This window comes from Cnephaeus nilssonii (assembly GCF_951640355.1).
Source record: "Cnephaeus nilssonii genome assembly, chromosome: 11".
In the NCBI taxonomy this organism is placed as follows: Eukaryota; Metazoa; Chordata; class Mammalia; order Chiroptera; family Vespertilionidae; genus Cnephaeus; species Cnephaeus nilssonii.
The window spans coordinates 68,576,737-68,593,195 of record NC_137082.1 but is presented as its reverse complement, the minus strand read 5'-3'; the positions used below and the strand labels follow the sequence as shown (position 1 = coordinate 68,593,195).

The 16,459-nt window shown below is 53.0% G+C and overlaps 1 protein-coding gene across 2 annotated transcripts in view; it reads left to right on the top strand.

Annotated features, from left to right (window-relative positions):
- The window catches only part of SLC12A5 (solute carrier family 12 member 5), a gene marked incomplete at both ends in the record, with an annotated part of 36,437 nt that extends 19,978 nt beyond the window's left edge, over positions 1 to 16,459 (top strand). For both annotated transcript variants that reach the window (XM_079785324.1, XM_079785325.1), the window contains 19 exons: positions 101 to 312; positions 1,873 to 2,043; positions 2,345 to 2,443; positions 2,585 to 2,642; positions 4,804 to 4,978; positions 5,607 to 5,725; positions 6,064 to 6,162; positions 7,100 to 7,219; positions 7,532 to 7,636; positions 8,912 to 9,080; positions 10,957 to 11,152; positions 12,040 to 12,209; positions 12,601 to 12,732; positions 13,950 to 14,057; positions 15,047 to 15,169; positions 15,256 to 15,455; positions 15,787 to 15,801; positions 16,043 to 16,176; positions 16,368 to 16,459. In XM_079785324.1, the coding sequence (XP_079641450.1) occupies positions 101 to 312; positions 1,873 to 2,043; positions 2,345 to 2,443; positions 2,585 to 2,642; positions 4,804 to 4,978; positions 5,607 to 5,725; positions 6,064 to 6,162; positions 7,100 to 7,219; positions 7,532 to 7,636; positions 8,912 to 9,080; positions 10,957 to 11,152; positions 12,040 to 12,209; positions 12,601 to 12,732; positions 13,950 to 14,057; positions 15,047 to 15,169; positions 15,256 to 15,455; positions 15,787 to 15,801; positions 16,043 to 16,176; positions 16,368 to 16,459 (2,497 nt within the window). The remainder of the gene's footprint in view (positions 1 to 100; positions 313 to 1,872; positions 2,044 to 2,344; positions 2,444 to 2,584; positions 2,643 to 4,803; positions 4,979 to 5,606; positions 5,726 to 6,063; positions 6,163 to 7,099; positions 7,220 to 7,531; positions 7,637 to 8,911; positions 9,081 to 10,956; positions 11,153 to 12,039; positions 12,210 to 12,600; positions 12,733 to 13,949; positions 14,058 to 15,046; positions 15,170 to 15,255; positions 15,456 to 15,786; positions 15,802 to 16,042; positions 16,177 to 16,367) is intronic.

Genomic DNA, 16,459 nt, shown 5'->3' with positions numbered 1-16,459 from the left:
CCCAGCATTGGTGTTTTTTAGAGTCCCACTGGCAATTCGACTGTGAAGCCAGAGCAAGGTTATGTCCCTCCCCACCTTCCTCCCTTGTTTCTCTCCCTAGGATCTGCCTCCTGGGGAACCGCACACTATCTCACCATGGCTTTGATGTCTGTGCCAAGCTGGCTTGGGAAGGAAATGAGACGGTGACCACACAGCTCTGGGGCCTTTTCTGTTCCTCTCGCTTTCTCAATGCCACCTGTGATGAGTACTTCACCCAAAACAACGTCACGGAGATCCAGGGCATTCCTGGCGCTGCTAGTGGCCTCATCAAAGGTCTGGGGGACGGAAGAGGGCTGGTGTCCAGGGAACGCTACAGGGATTGTGGGTTAAAATGTTAGGATTAAGAGAATCTACTTGGGATTCAGTTAAATTCAATCAGTTTTAATTGATCTCCTACTCTGGGTCATGTTCTGTTCTTGGCACCATGAAGGGGTAGAGATGAAAAGAAGCCTTTGAGTAGCCCATCACTTAATAGAAAAGAGAGCCACCAATTTAACAAGCACCTACCAAGAGCCTAGCACTGTGCTAAGCACCAGGAATGCAACATAAATAAGCCACAGGCCTTGGCCTTAAGGAGTCTAAAAGCAAACACAGATGTATCAGCAAATATGCATAGATGCACATTCAATGAACAGAGATCTCCCAGGAGAGGGAGTGGTTGTATGTAGAAGGTGGTGAGATAAGGCTTCCTGGACTCATCTGAGAAAGCTTTTGAAGGAGAAATAAGAGATTTTTCAGTGATATTAGGGGAATAAAGACATCACAGGCAGAAGAACAGCTTGCCTAAAAGCGTGCAGACACAGAAGAGCATACTGTGTCCTTCCAACCACAAGTAATTTGGAATGACTGGGACATAAAGTGAAAAAGAAGGAGGGGCAAGACATGATGTTGGAGAAGCCAGCATGAGCCAGACTGTGGTGGGTCTCGGTAGCTATGTTGAAGAGTTTGGACTATGTCCTGAGGGCAATGAAGAGCCACCAAATGGTTGGGAGTTAGTGAGGGACATGGCCACCTTGTTATTTCTGGAGGTTCACTCTGGCTGCTAATGTGGATGGGCTAAAATGGGGAGATAGCAGAGGCAGGGAATCCAAGAGGAGGCTACACTGAGTCCAGGTGAGAGACGATGGTTTTCTGACCTGGAGTGATGGAGGGATGTCTGGAGTGGAGTAATGGTTCTCCATCAAGGCTGTTCTGTGCACCAAGGAGATGTGTGGCAATGTCTGGAGACAGTTCTGGTCACAACTGGAGGCTTATTATAGGCACCTAGTGTGTAGAGCTCAGGATGTTGCTAAACACCCTACAATGCTATAGGACAGCCCCCCATAACCAAGAATTAACTGGTCCCACATGTCAATAGTACCAAAGTGGAGGAATCCTGGAAAGGAGAGAAGGGATATATTTGAGAAATATTTAGGAGGGGTTGGTGATGGGTTTGAAATGGAGATGGGGAGAGGGAGCAGTTGAGGGCAATGCCAAGGTGTCTGAATTGATGCTAGTGCCACTTACCCAGCTAAGGGATCCAGGAAAAGAGCTGGTTTGGGGTGGGTGGGTGTGAGATCAGTTTGGGATATTGAATCAGTCTGAGATAGGTGTGTCTTTTTGCCCCAGTAGACAGTGCTATTTGAGAGCAAGGACCAAATCTGACTCAGGTGCAAAGCCCCTGCATGTGGCCTCATCCAAATCAGGAGCTTAGGAAATGTTAGTGGAAATAAAACAGAGCCAAGGGGAATGAGAGGTTGACCTTGGCCCTCCTTTTTCCCACCCCACCTTCTGGCCCCAAAGCTCTGACACTCTGACTTTGGGTCTTTCCTGAGCATCCTGTCTCCCCCACAGAGAACCTCTGGAGCTCCTACCTGACCAAGGGGGTGATTGTGGAGAAGCGTGGGATGCCTTCCGTGGGCCTGGCTGAAGGCGCCCTTATCAACATGGACCATCCTTATGTCTTCAGTGATATGACCTCCTACTTCACTCTGCTGGTTGGAATCTACTTCCCTTCAGTCACAGGTGAAGGGGAGCTCGGAGAGGGAGGACTGTGCCTGGGAATGGGTGTGTAGGGGATGGTCAAAGATAACGTGGGGGAATTTCTTAGTATAAAACCCCCATCACACAGGCAGAAGTCACAATTCAGTTCCCATCGGACAGATGAGGGAATTAAGGCCATGGAAAGCCAAGTATACTGCCCAAGTCCTCACGCAAATCCATGTGCCAAGCCCAGATCCCAGGCTTCCTGACTCCGAGGCTGGGGTAATTTCTTCCCAGTCTGTCTGGTCTCCTGTGGCTCCTGTCCTAGCTGCTCTCTCCACAGGGATCATGGCTGGGTCTAATCGCTCCGGGGACCTGCGGGATGCCCAGAAGTCAATTCCTACAGGCACCATCCTGGCCATTGCCACCACCTCCGCTGTGTGTATCCTGTGCTGCTGGGCTGGGGCCACCGTGGGCAGGGAGGGCTGGAGAGGGGGCAGTTGCTGCTTCATCCGCTGGCTCAGGAGTGGTGGTGATGAAGGGGGGCGCCACGCTGGGAATTCTCCTTCATTCTCTGATGCAGACATCAGTTCCGTTATTCTGTTTGGAGCCTGCATTGAGGGGGTCGTCCTGCGGGACAAGTAAGTAAGGGAATCAGGGCTGATCCTGTTCTGGGGGGTGGACACAGGGGCCAAGTTCTGGGAAACAGACCTGACAGGGGCACTGAACCTGTGCAAGGGGCCTTGTGTATGTTGGGGGGGTGGGGTCAAGGGCAATTGCTTGCCAACTTACACTGTATTTTATCTTTCTTTTTTTTTAAATTTTAAACAGATTTTATTATACAGACGGGGTAGGGCTCAGTCCTTCCAACCCGGATATGTGCCCTTAGACTGGATTCGAACCCAGGACCCTTCAGTCCGTAGGCTGATGCTCTATCCACTGAGCCAAACCAGCTAGGGCTGTATTTTATCTTTCTTATGTCACTCCAGCTCAAGAAGCTAGAATGGTGCCTCATTTCCTTTAGGATAATGACACTTTCCTTTTCTTTTTCTTTAAAATCTATTAATTCATTTAATGTTTCCTGGATGTCTATGTGTTGGTCACTGTCCAGGGTTCCGGGGGTAACAAAGATAAATAACCCAGGATTTTCACCCTGAAGGAGCTCTTTGGGGATGGTAGCTGTACTTTCAACAGACTTGGGATGCAGAGCAGTAGGGGTGGTGAGAAAATAAAGCACACGGCTCCGGAGGCTGCGATCCAGTCCTCAGAGGGCGGGAGGAGGAGGTGATTCTAGAAATGCCTTATACACATTTTCTCATTTATCCCTTCCCACTTTAAATGTCGAGCAGAGATTACTTAGATGGCTGGAGGTTGGGGCGGGGGGGTGGCATTCCAGGCAGGGAGATCAGCATGAATAAAGGTGGAGGAGAGAAACAGCTGCACGTGTGTATGCGTGTGTGTGCATGCACACGTGTGTTTGCACACTCGGTGCCTGTAGCTGTGAGCAGTTAGAGCTTCAGGCGCATACCCTTCTGAAGGGCGTGTGCATACACACCAGGAGGGCAAGTGGCAGTCCTGTCCCAGAAGCCAATTTCTGCATTCCCATCCTGGCTTCTGTGAGGTGGGGAATGGGGGACATGAGGCTGGTGACTTACGATGGACCCAGTCCTGGAGGCCTGGTTTTTGGTACCAGTAAACTGGAGCTTTATTTTACAAAAAATGGAGGAAACTCCAGAGGGTTTTAATTAGAGGAGTGACCTGGCCAAATGGACGATTTGCACATATTACACCTTTTGGCTTTTAGGGCAACTTAACCTCCACGTATCTCATTTTATTTAATTGGACACCTTCCACTGACTGTAAGGGCCATCAGTACAACCCAGTGGTTCTCAACCTTCCTAATGCCGCAACCCTTTAATACAGTTCCTCATGTTGTGGTGACCCCCAACCATAAAATTATTTTCGTTGCTGCTTCATAACTGTAATTTTGCTACTGTTAATGAATGGTAATGTAAATATCTGTGTTTTCCGATGGTCTTAGGTGACCCTGCTAGCGGTTCTCAACCTGTGGGTTGCGACCCACAGATTGAGAGCCGCTGCTGTAGAGCCTAAGACCATCGGAAAACACAGATATTTACATTACAACACGAGGAACTGTATTAACGGGTCGCAGCGTTGGGAAGGTTGAGAACCGCTGACCATCATCTGATCCTTGAAGTCCTTCAGCAGCTGCCCATCGGAGCTTTCCTCCGCTTGCACATTTCAGGGACAGGGCTCTGTACCTACGGAGGCAGCATCTTCCATTTTTAGACACTGTCACTGTTAGAAAATGCTTTTCTTTGAGTCTCACATCACAGACCATCACCAGATGATGAGGCTAGAACCCCCGTTTTTCAGATGGAGAGGTTCTAACAGGTTAAGCGATTTGCCCAGGATAACATAAAATGTCACAACTGACCTTTACTGGAATCGTTATTACTACCGTGTTCCAGGCACCGTGCTAAGCATTTTACATGCGTTGTCTCCTCCTATCCTCTCACCTGTTGTATGAGATGGGTTTATAATGATCCTTGTCTTACAAGGTGAGGAAAGTGAGGCAAGGAGAGGTAGTGACTTGCCCAAGGTCGTGCAGACAGAAAGTGCCCGGGACATTAGGGGCTTTGTCTCTCCCTTTGCCCCTACTGAGCCCAGCTCTGTGGTGGGCACAGAGTTGGTTCTGAAGTTGGTGTGGGAGACCTGCCCTGGAAATCCAGGTGGCATCGCTCACCCAGTATCTCCTGTCCCTCTGCTGCTTCATTCCAGGTTCGGTGAAGCTGTGAGTGGCAACCTGGTGGTGGGCACACTGGCCTGGCCCTCCCCCTGGGTTATCGTCATCGGATCCTTCTTCTCCACCTGTGGGGCTGGGCTGCAGAGCCTCACAGGGGCCCCACGCCTGCTGCAGGCCATCTCCCGTGACGGCATAGTGCCCTTCCTGCAGGTCAGTGGGGGGCAGAGTGTGGAGAGAACAGTCCCTCCCTGTACCAGCCAGCCAGACCCCTGCCCAGGGGGCTACACGGCGAGCCAGGGCCACAGCAAGCCTTGAACTGCCTTCTGGGGCCCTCCTGCTCTGTGCTGCCACGAAGAAGAATGGTTGTGCCTTATTTGGGATTTGGCCCATGGTCAATGCCATCTTTTTGGACAGAGTTGTCTGCTCTTAGGGGAAAAATAAATGGCCCTCCTTTGGCCTAGTGATCAGGCAGGGACTCACGGAGGCAGCCAAAGGGCAAGAAAGGGGCAGCTCTCTCCATGATGCTAAAAAAAAGATTTATGGCGCACATAGTCATGGCCTCTTGCTGGCCTCCTGTAGTTCTTCTCCCATCTGTTTTTTTCCCCTTAAGGGAGCATTTGAACTTCATTGCACTTGGGTACCAATGTCAGTGTGGGTAAGATACAGCAAAAGCCCGGTATCCCCTTGGGTATTGCTAAGAGATAAGACATACAGCATCCTGCCCCTACCTCCTCATTGATTAGGGGATTCTGCCTCTACGGCACTGCTCCCCAAGACTGGGGGAGACACCAGAAGTCCTTAAGGTCTCAGGCTCCCATGACGGTTACTCTGTCCTCAGGTCTTTGGCCACGGCAAAGCCAACGGAGAGCCAACATGGGCCTTGCTCCTGACCGCCTGCATCTGCGAGATCGGCATCCTCATTGCATCCCTCGATGAGGTCGCCCCCATCCTCTCTATGTGCGTGCTGGCCTCTTGCCCTTCCCACCAGCTCTGGGGTCTCTCCACCTGGATCCAGCAGCTGTGACCCTGAACAGCCCACCCAGACACTTTAACCGCCCCAGGAGGTTCCCCACTGTCATAGAACCCCGTCTTTTGTTATATAGAGATTTACCCCCGCATGCAGCAGGGTGTGTTGAAAGGGGATGTGGCCTTTGAACTCCTCCCTAAGCACCAGAACATGATCCGGACACCTCCCCAACTTCTTTTGCCCTTTCTCCCTCTCTTCCCTTCTGTTTCCCTTTCTGATTCTGCCCCTCCTTGAATTTCTGTCTGTCCCGCGCCTTTCTCTGTTCTAGGTTCTTCCTGATGTGCTACATGTTCGTGAACCTGGCCTGCGCGGTACAGACGCTGCTGAGGACGCCCAACTGGAGGCCACGCTTTCGATATTACCACTGGTGGGTGCCTCGTTCCCCCTACCCACCACATAGAAAGCCCTCTCATCTCCATCCTAATGTCCACCTCACCCTAGCCCATCCCCTCCAGGTCTAAGCAGCCCAAACTCCAGCTTCTGTAGCCCAACTGCCATGAGAAAGGTCCTAGAGAGGGTTTCCTCATAATCACAAATAACAATATAACACAGTCATACGTGGTCTCAGCTGTACCCCCGTCCTGTGCATAATGCTTACCAGCTTACCATCTGGATGAGGAAACCTCAGTTTCCTTAGCTGTGGAATGGGATAACAACGGTTCCCATCGCCTAGGCCCCTTGTGAACAGTACAGTGCTTGGTGCACAGAAGATGCTCCTTATGTGCAGCCTGGGGTTCGTCTGATCATTTTATTTTAAGGCCCTTCATCCTCACAATAGGCCCATGGACAGACAGGGCAGGAATGTCATGCTTGTTCTACCAAAAGGAAACAGGGCCTTAAACAGGAGAAGGGACTGGCCCAAGGCCTCTCAGCAAGGCTATGGCCTATCTGGACTAGAACCCTGGCTGCCTGACTCCTATCTCAGTGCTCCTGCTTTGCCAGTGCCTCTTCCTAGGGGCACACCCTTCCTGGGAGATCCTGCCTCCAACTCTTCCCCAGAGAAACCTGCCTCAGAGCCCCTCTGGTGAGGCAGTCTGGCAGAGCCTAAGGCACTGGGACAGGGAGGGGTGACTCAGGAGTTGGGTGGGGCATGGGCTGGTGCCCTGTCTGTGGCTGCTCACTCATTCAGAAGGTCCCATATCCCTGTGGTGCTCATGGGGATGATGGTGTGAGTTCCTCTAGACCTGGGCATAGTCTCCAGGTCATGCCCAGGCCCTGCCCCGTGTGAGTCTTGCTGTTTGAGCCTTGGCACCAGTGATAGCCCCACCAGAGCTCAGAGGCCGGGTCTCTCTCCCATTGTCTAGGACACTCTCCTTCCTGGGCATGAGCCTCTGCCTGGCCCTCATGTTCATCTGCTCCTGGTATTATGCCCTGGTGGCCATGCTCATTGCTGGGCTCATCTACAAGTATATCGAGTACCGTGGGTAAGTGCAGGAGGAGGGGAGGGCTGGGAGGGACTGAGGGGTGAGAGGGGTGAGAAGGGGTAGGAGTGCTGGTGATGGGATGTTGGGGGCTGGGCTGGGGATGAGGCAGGCAGTGGGGGTGGAGTGGAAGAGGGTGGCATGGGGTGGGATGGGGAGATAGGGGACAAGAGCAGAAGGAGGGGCTGAAGCTTTGAGAAATGCAAGCGGCAGGAGCGACAGGCACGTCCTTTCTGAGCCTGTGATAGAAGACTCTGCCCTGGGGACTGGCCACTTCAGCGTGGACTGTCCTCCCTGACACTCCCTGGCTTTCAGGGCGGAGAAGGAGTGGGGTGACGGGATCCGAGGCCTGTCTCTCAGCGCTGCTCGCTATGCCCTCTTACGCCTGGAGGAAGGGCCCCCACACACCAAGAACTGGAGGTGAGCGGCGGGAGCACAGGTGTGCAGGCTCCAGGGAGGGCGAGGAAGGGAGCAGGCCCTGACCTGCCTCACCTGCTTTGTTCTGCTGAGTGGCGTCCTCAACACAACGGTGTGTCCTCTCCAGCTCCACCTCGTCCGAAACTTCCCACCTACAGCACCAAGGCCGGGCCGAGTTCCAGACACTTGTTCTCCAAAACCGACTCCCATGCCAGCCTCCTGACCATCTATTCATCCACTCATTCATCTATTCATTTATTCCATTGTTATTCTTTTTAATGCGTGAGTGCATGATATGTGCCAAGCATCTTCTGGTCTCTGGGGACACAGTGAGCTCACAGTTCCATGGAGAAGGCACATCCAGAGACAGATGAACATAACATCATGTAGCATTTGCTCTGGGAGAGGAGGAGCCATCCACGTTGAGAGTGATTGGGCATTTAGAAACCTCTAGATTCATAGCAATATCTCCATTTTATTCATGTGAAAGTCAGGGACCAGAGAGGGTCTCAGAGGCCATGGAAGGCAGAGCTGGAGCCGGCACCTTCACCGCCTGCCGCAGCCCACGGTGCTAACTGCCTGCTCTGCAAACCCATCTGTCTCTCACCCCCTCAGCCTCCCTTTGCCAAGAGCAAAGCCTGGAACTCTGCACTGTGCCCTGACCCCATTGCCTGGTCCTTGACGATGTCCACTGACCCGGGGCTCCCACAGACCAGACCTTCGCGTTATTTGTCTGAGTTCTCAAATGCTTACAAAGGGTCTAGCCAGAGTAGATGCTTAGAGAATGCTATTAAGCTCATGGGTGGTTGGATGGATGAGACAGCTAAAGGAAATAAATAAATAAATAAATGGATAAATAGGTGGGTAAATAAATAGATGGATAAATATATATATGACGGTGGTTGGCTGCATAGATTTGTGAATGAAAGGTGGTAGTATGTGTGGATAATTAAGTGGATAATGCATGTATAGGTAAATTAATTTGGATGTAAGTGGATCATGGATGACTGAAGGATAAAATAGATGGGTGGGTGGTTGAGTGGAAGTATGGATGAGTGAGAGAGATGGATGGGTGGGTGGATGGTTAGATGGGTTGATACTCAAGGAAATGGATGGATGGATGGGGTGGTGGGGATATAGGAACAGAGGAAATGGATGGGGGTACAGAGGACAGATGGTTAGTGAATTCACTGGTGTGTGGTGTGTAGTTGTATGGGTGTATGGTGGGTGGTGATGGGTGGGTGGTGGATGGATCATATGACCTTGTATCCTTTTTAGGCCACAGCTGCTGGTGCTGGTGCGTGTGGACCAAGACCAGAATGTGGTACACCCACAGCTGCTCTCACTGACCTCCCAGCTCAAGGCAGGGAAAGGCCTGACCATTGTGGGCTCTGTCCTGGAGGGCACCTTTTTGGAAAACCATCCACAGGCCCAGCGGGCAGAGGAGGTGAGCAGAGGCCCTGGTGGGGGGGAGGAAGGACAGGACACTCAGAAAGACAGTCCTTGCCCCTTCACACGTTCTTTCCTTCCACCTTTGGCATCAATGGGGCCTCAGACTTTGCTGTCCTCTTTATTAGAAGAGGGCTCTAAGGGCTCAGGGAGTGAGTTCCTTAGAATCCAACTCACGGAACCAAAGACCATCCGAGCCAGAAGGGCCCATTTTATGGATAAGGAAACCGAGGCATAGAGAAGTCAGATCACTTGTCTAAAGACAGAAAGACAGAGATTCAAATTAGAACTGCTGGACTGCTACTCCACACTTCTTCCTGCTGAAGTTAAACCTTCCGAGGTGTTTCCACATCCATGGGTTCTTTCTATCCCCTTACGGAGTGGAGTCAGCAGGATGAGTATCCATGTTTGGAACAGGAAGAAACTGATGCACAAAAGGAAAGCAACTTGCTGAAAGTCACAAAGCTGGCTGGAAGCATAGTCAGGATTTGAACCCGGGTCCCTGGCTCCATGCTGCCTGCTCTTGTCCCCATGCTATTTGCTCTTGTCCCCATCCACTGGTCTATGCCCACAGAGCAGCTTACAGAGCCAGGTGTGGGCTGGAGCATTAAGAGGCACTAAGAGGTGTCAGAACCTGGTGGGCAGCAGAGGAAGTGGGTTCTGTTTGCGATTCAGGCCTCTTTCCTTTTGGGGTGTGACCAGAGAGCAAAGGGGCCTGAGGGAGGCCAGGTGAGCTGGGGAGGCGCACGCCCCCCGCCCCCCCCATGGCTTGTGATAGTTTCTGCCTCACTGGGCCGTTCACACCCATCTGTCAGAGCTGGAGGCTCCCACTGGTCACTTATTCAGCGAGAATGTGCTGTGCACTAGACACTGGGCTAGGCACGGGGAGATGGAGGTGTACAAGGCCAAGCCCCAGCCCTCAGGGTGGTCATAGGCTGGTGAGGATGATGGAACATTCAGAGGCACTCACCCATCTGATGGGATAGGGGCTATGCTGGAGCTAATAGCAAGAGGAACAGAAAATGCTGAGTGTTTACACCTGTCAGGCAGTATACCCCCATCATGTCATGTCATTCTCCTCATTCCTAAATGAGGTAGCTGTCACAGTCCCCATTTGACAGATGAGAAAACCGAGGCTCATGGAGGTTAGGCAATTTGCCCAAGGTCACACAGCAGGAGGTGGCAGAGGTAGGAATTGAAGCCTGTCTGTTTGACATTAGGGCAGTGGGTGGAGTCAGACCCCTGGAGTTGAACCCCTATGATAGCATCTGTTAGCTGTCTGGCCTAAAGCAAGTCTTAATTTCTCTAAGCCTCAATTTCCTCTCTGTAAAATGAGAGTAATAAAACTTTCCTCACAGTGCAGATTGAATGTGCATTTAAAATGCGTATCATTATGCTAACTTTAAAAATTGTTAAACAAATTGGTGGTGCAGAGGAGTCCAGTTTCACTCTGGTCTGGGTGGGGGGGCGGGAGGAGGTGGTACTTGAAAGTGACATTTGACTTGGGCAGGGCAGTGGGGAGGGGTCTGGGTGGTGGTGGAGAGCTAGCAGTCCTGACTCCTGCAGGGCTCACAGCCCTGGGAGGAAGTCCGTGGTGGGTGGTGGGGGCAGTGGTGAGAGCTACAGCTTTTCGAGGTATGAGCAATGGCTGGTGGGAGGTGTGGGGTTCCATCATGAAGAGTTTTGATTGATCAACAAGGAATGGGGGCCATAGGTGATGGGGAGCCATGCACAGTGCTGGCACCAGAGCTGACATGCTCAGAGCTGAGCTTCAGAAAGATGGGGACCAGGGAGGAAGGGAGGCTGCAAGGAGCTGGGCGGGCCAGGGCGGCCTGAGGCGGGTCCTTATCTGATGTCCCCTTCCCGCCCCCCAGTCCATCCGGCGTCTGATGGAGGCGGAGAAAGTGAAAGGCTTCTGCCAGGTCGTGATTTCCTCCAACCTGCGCGATGGCGTGTCCCACCTGATTCAGTCGGGGGGCCTCGGGGGCCTGCAGCACAACACCGTGCTGGTGGGCTGGCCCCGCAACTGGCGGCAGAAGGAAGATCATCAGACCTGGAGGAACTTCATTGGTAAGGCAGGGCAGGTGGGCGGCGGCGGGTTGGGTGGAAGGCTGTGGGTTCTCTCTCCTCCTTTGGGGTGGTTTTCCAGGGAGGAAAAATGTGGGTTCTGCATCTCAGGGGACAGTGTCCAAAGCTGGCGGTGTGCTGGGTACTGTGCTAGGTGCTGGGGACTCAGGTGTGAAGGAGACACGGCCTTGACCCCTGCAGGGCTCACAGCCCTGGGAGGAAGTCAGTGCGGGGCAGTGGTGAGAGCTATAGCTTCGAAGCCACAGAGGCCCGGGCCTAAATCTCACTTCTGGTCCTTCCTAGCTGTGTGATTGTTCACAAGTAACTCACCCTCTCTGAGCATCAGAGTCCTTGGTAACAGTGATACAGTAACGGACATTTATAGACTGTGTTCTGTGTGCCAGACAAGTTGAGGCTTTCTCTAAGTCTCTAATTCTCCCAGCAGTCCTGTGAGGGCCGGGCACTGCCATCTCCATTTGTGGGGTGTGAAACTGAGGCACAGAGGGAGTACGGAGTTTGCTCCAGGTCACACGGCTGGTAAACGAAGAGACTGCACTCTTAACGCCAGGCTATTCTGTCTCCTTTATCGGTAGATCATAGTGACAAGGTGGTTGGGAGGGTTAAATGAGGCCGTGCATGGCAGAGGTCTTAATAATCAGAAAGGGCAGTTGGGGAAACAGGCCCAGAGAGGTTGAGAGGCTTTCCCAAAGTCAAACAGCAAATACGTGATGAGGCCCAGGTTGTTGCTGGTTTTCTGACTGCTCAGCCCAAGGCCAAGGTGGAGCGGGTGGGGCGGGTGCTGGGTGCTGGGAGCCCCTGTGGCTGCTGCTGGTGCAGGATGGGACCAGGGTCACTGTTTCCCATCTGGCCCTCTCCTTGGCCTCCCCCAGAGCTGGTCCGGGAAACCACAGCTGGCCACCTGGCCTTGTTGGTCACCAAGAACGTTTCCATGTTTCCCGGGAACCCCGAGCGCTTCTCGGAGGGCAGCATCGACGTCTGGTGGATTGTGCACGACGGTGGCATGCTTATGCTGCTGCCCTTCCTGCTGCGGCACCACAAGGTGAGCATGTGTGCGTGTCCGTGTGCACGGGTACGTCCGTGGGCGAGGCCCAGGGGCTCTGGCCAGGGCCAGCCTCCGTGTGAGCTCCTGGGAAGGAATATGATCACCTCCTTCGATCCGAGATGTTAGGAACTGACTGTCTCCCTTGCAGGTGCCCTTGCATCATAAAGGAGAGCATGTTTAACCCAAGCAAGTGATACTTTATGGGGGACCCACACCTACGCAGGGGACTTTGTGTAGGGCGTGGTCATTGAGCTAGGCGATTCGGGTCTGCATGTATGTGTGGCAAGGTGGGTGGGAGGGTTGAGGACGGGGTCCTCTCTAGGTTCTGGCCCTGGCTATCCTCACTACATCTGGGCTGGACCTTTCTGGGTCCCCTCCACCTCTCCAGGTCTGGCGGAAGTGCAAGATGCGTATCTTCACTGTGGCCCAGATGGACGACAACAGCATCCAGATGAAGAAGGACCTGACCACATTTCTGTACCATTTGCGTATCACTGCGGAGGTCGAGGTGGTGGAAATGGTGAGTCCCCAGGAGTCACCCCTAAAGTTTTGGAGTCCCACACACTGGGCCCTCTTTCCTCTTGGCCCCAGCACCAGTTAGGGCAACCCCAACCACAATCATCTTATGATGCTGGATTCCTTCCCCCCATCTACTTCTTAACCTCTCACATATTCATCCAAGAGTCCCTCCCTTCCTCCACCCCTCCCTTTTTTCTTTATAAGAATATCCATGTCAGCCCTAGCTGGTTTGGCTCAGTGGGTAGAGCATTGGCCTGCAGACTGAGGGGTCTCAGGTTCAATTCTGGTCAAGGGCATGTACCTTCATTTGCAGGCTCAATCCCCGGGCCCAGTCAGGCGAGTACAGGAGGCAACCAATTGATGTGTCTCTCTAACATTGATGTTTCTCTCCCAGTCCCTTCCACTCTCTCAAAAGAAAATAAAATAAAAATTCAACGGAAAAATATCCTCAGGTGAAGATTAACAAAAAAGAAAGAAAGGGAGAAAGAAAGAAAGGAAGGAAGGAAGGAAGGAAGGAAGGAAGGAAGGAAGGAAGGAAGGAAGAAAAGCCATGTCTAATAGTGCTCATGATATGTAAGGCACTGTTCTATGTACTTTACATATATTGGTTCTCATAGCAACCAATGAAACAGATACAATCATCAGCATTTCCATTTTATGGATTAGGGAGTCAAGGCAAAGAGAGGTCATATAATTTGCCCAACAATGCTCACTAAGTGGCAGAGCCAGGATTTGAACCCAGGCAGGCTGGCTCTAGGATTACACACACTATACAGCCTCTCATCCATCCATTCTCAGTTTAGTAATCTATCTACCCATCCTTCTGTGTACTCATTAATCTACCCATATATTCATTAGTGTATTCATTTACTCACTCACCCATCCATTCATTCATGTGTGTATCCATTCATCCCTTTGTTCCTTTTTTATTTCTTCCCCTTTCCCATTCACCTGGGTAATTAATTAATCCACTCATTCATTCATTCACCAGTTCACATGCCTGGTCCTGTGCTGAACTGAGGAGGGAATGAGCTGCATTGCTTTCAAAGAGCATCGTTCTTGCCTTCCACAACTGTTGATTAAATTAGGCCATTTGACAGGGACGCTCCAAGCTGGCAGAAGGAAGGGGGCCTGCCTCCCGTCCCTTGGCCTTGTACCTGAGCTTGTAGCTCATGCTTTTTTCTCTCACCACCCCACCCCCACCCTGCCTGCCCACAGCACGAGAGCGACATCTCTGCTTACACCTACGAGAAGACTTTGGTGATGGAGCAGCGTTCCCAGATCCTCAAACAGATGCATTTAACCAAGAACGAGCGGGAGCGGGAGGTGAGTTGCCCTGGCTGGGCTCTCAGAGCCTCAAGCTGCTGCCAGCTCTGGGTCTGCCCTGGTCTGGGATGGCTCAGGGCTGGCATGCTTCACCTAGAGCATTACTCATCACCCTTATTCCTCCCCTCACTGGGCTCCCGGCATCAGAGTTACACGCTGCAGCTGCACCTACCAAGCCTTTCAGCCAAGATGTAGAGGGGCTGTGGCATAGGCGACTGACTTTGCTCTCTGTAGGCGACTTCTAGGGCCTATGGGAGAATAGTGGATCCTAAATATAGATGGTGGACAGGCTGCCAGTGTGGGGGATAAGGGATCATGTGATAGCCCCTCCGAGAGCAGGTAACAGATGGATATTAGAGTGTGGTGGATGGGTTCACAGGGGTAATGATGATAAGCCTCTATGGGGTATGGGTGTAAGATCTCCTGGTGGGGGTAATGTGGGGCCACTAGTCCCGCCCCAGGGAGTAGGATCCTTGGGGAAATGAAAGGTGGTACTCAGGAGCTGGGGACAGGAAAGCTCTCAGAGGTGGGTGGCAGATCCCATAGGTCAGGCTGACAGACCATGCTGAAGGGTCTCCCAGGTGTGGATAATATATTTCTCCGATAGTGGTTGAAGGATCCTCAGGGGAATGAGTGATGGGTACCCATTTGAGCTGGGAAGGATGAACCCCCAAGAATGTGAATCAGGGGTGATAGTAAACATTGTACATGTGCACTGACCCCTCGGAGCCGACACTGACCATAGAGCCCTGCAGGCCCAGGTGTTAACCCTTTAGTTGCCGGATGGTGGGAGGTCAGGGGCTCTGGAGGGGAGTTGCAATGGCAGGTCAGCGGGCGATAGCTACTTGGTATGGGAGCAGTACTCTAACACGGTACAGTTCCCGAAAGGGCACACCCTGCCTGAACATCAGCTCTGGTGGTAGCTCTTTGCAGGGCATGGGTGGTGGTAACTCACCGCAGAGCTGGCACCAACCTTTGTTGCTCCCTAGATCCAGAGTATCACAGATGAATCTCGTGGCTCAATCCGGAGAAAGAATCCAGCCAACACTCGGCTCCGCCTCAACGTCCCAGAAGAGACACCTGGTGACAGTGAGGAGAAGCCCGAAGAGGAGGTATGCAACTGGGGTGGTTTGGCCCCATCCAGTGGGAGCAGAGCCTTTGGCCTCCAAAGGAGTCATGCGCTTTGTTCATCCCTCAGGTGCAGCTGATCCATGACCAGAGTGCTCCCAGCTGCCCCAGCAGCTCACCATCCCCGGGGGAGGAGCCTGAGGGGGAGGGAGAGGCAGATCCTGACAAGGTGCATCTCACCTGGACCAAGGACAAGTCCGTGGCAGAGAAGAATAAGGGCCCCAGTCCTGTCTCCGCCGAGGGCATCAAGGACTTCTTCAGCATGAAGCCGTACGGGTCTGGGGGCTAAGGGCTGGGGTCTGGGGTGAACCTATAGGATCTTTGCTCCCCATGGCAGAGCAAGCATGCAGAATGGGCCCTGGGCTGGCAGTTGGGAGACCCAGCCCACAGCTTGTCTTGGTTTCCCCATCGGAGGACTCGGGGGTCGGGCCTGATTGCTAAGGGTCAGAACTCCCAGGTGCGGGCAGTGGAAAGGTCAAGGCTGGGAGAGCAGGACCAGGGCGCAGTCAGGGTGGGTGATGGTGGCTCAAGTTCCTAGCCTCCCCTGCTTTTTCTGACCCCTCTCTTTTCTTCCTCTTTGCTTCTCTTGTGTTTCCTGAAGGGAGTGGGAGAACTTGTAAGTGCTTCAGATTTTTTTACTCTCTTTGCTGGGTTGGCCAGAGTCCCTACTCTCCTCACTATGTCATGACCCCTCAACTCCTGCCCCTGACCTCTGGGCTCTCTGAAGAGCCCAGGTTGGAGGGGTCTGGGGTTGGTGGTTCCTGGTTGCAAGAACTGAGGCCCAGCAGCCCCGTGGCCCGGATCCAACTCTCCCCTCTTCAGGCTCAGGGTGCCCTCCTCCCACCTTCCTCCCGCAGGAACCAGTCCAACGTGCGGCGCATGCACACGGCCGTGCGGCTGAACGAGGTCATTGTGAAGAAATCCCGGGATGCCAAGCTTGTTTTGCTCAACATGCCTGGGCCTCCCCGCAACCGCAACGGTGATGAAAATTGTATCCTGGACTTAAAGTTGGGGGGACGAGGGAGGTGGACGTCAGGGAACCTGGGTCCTAGCCCTGGGACGGGAGCGCCCAGCCGGTCCTGCTTCAGGATCAGCACCTCGGTCAGGGCCAGGGCGGAGGCCCAGGTGTCCCATTCCATCCGGAGGCCAGGGGTCGGGTCTTGCTCCTTGACAGGCGCTCAGACATGGAGTTCCTTGAGGTTCTCACCGAGCACCTGGATCGGGTGATGCTGGTCCGCGGCGGCGGCCGCGAAGTCATCACTATCTACTCCTGA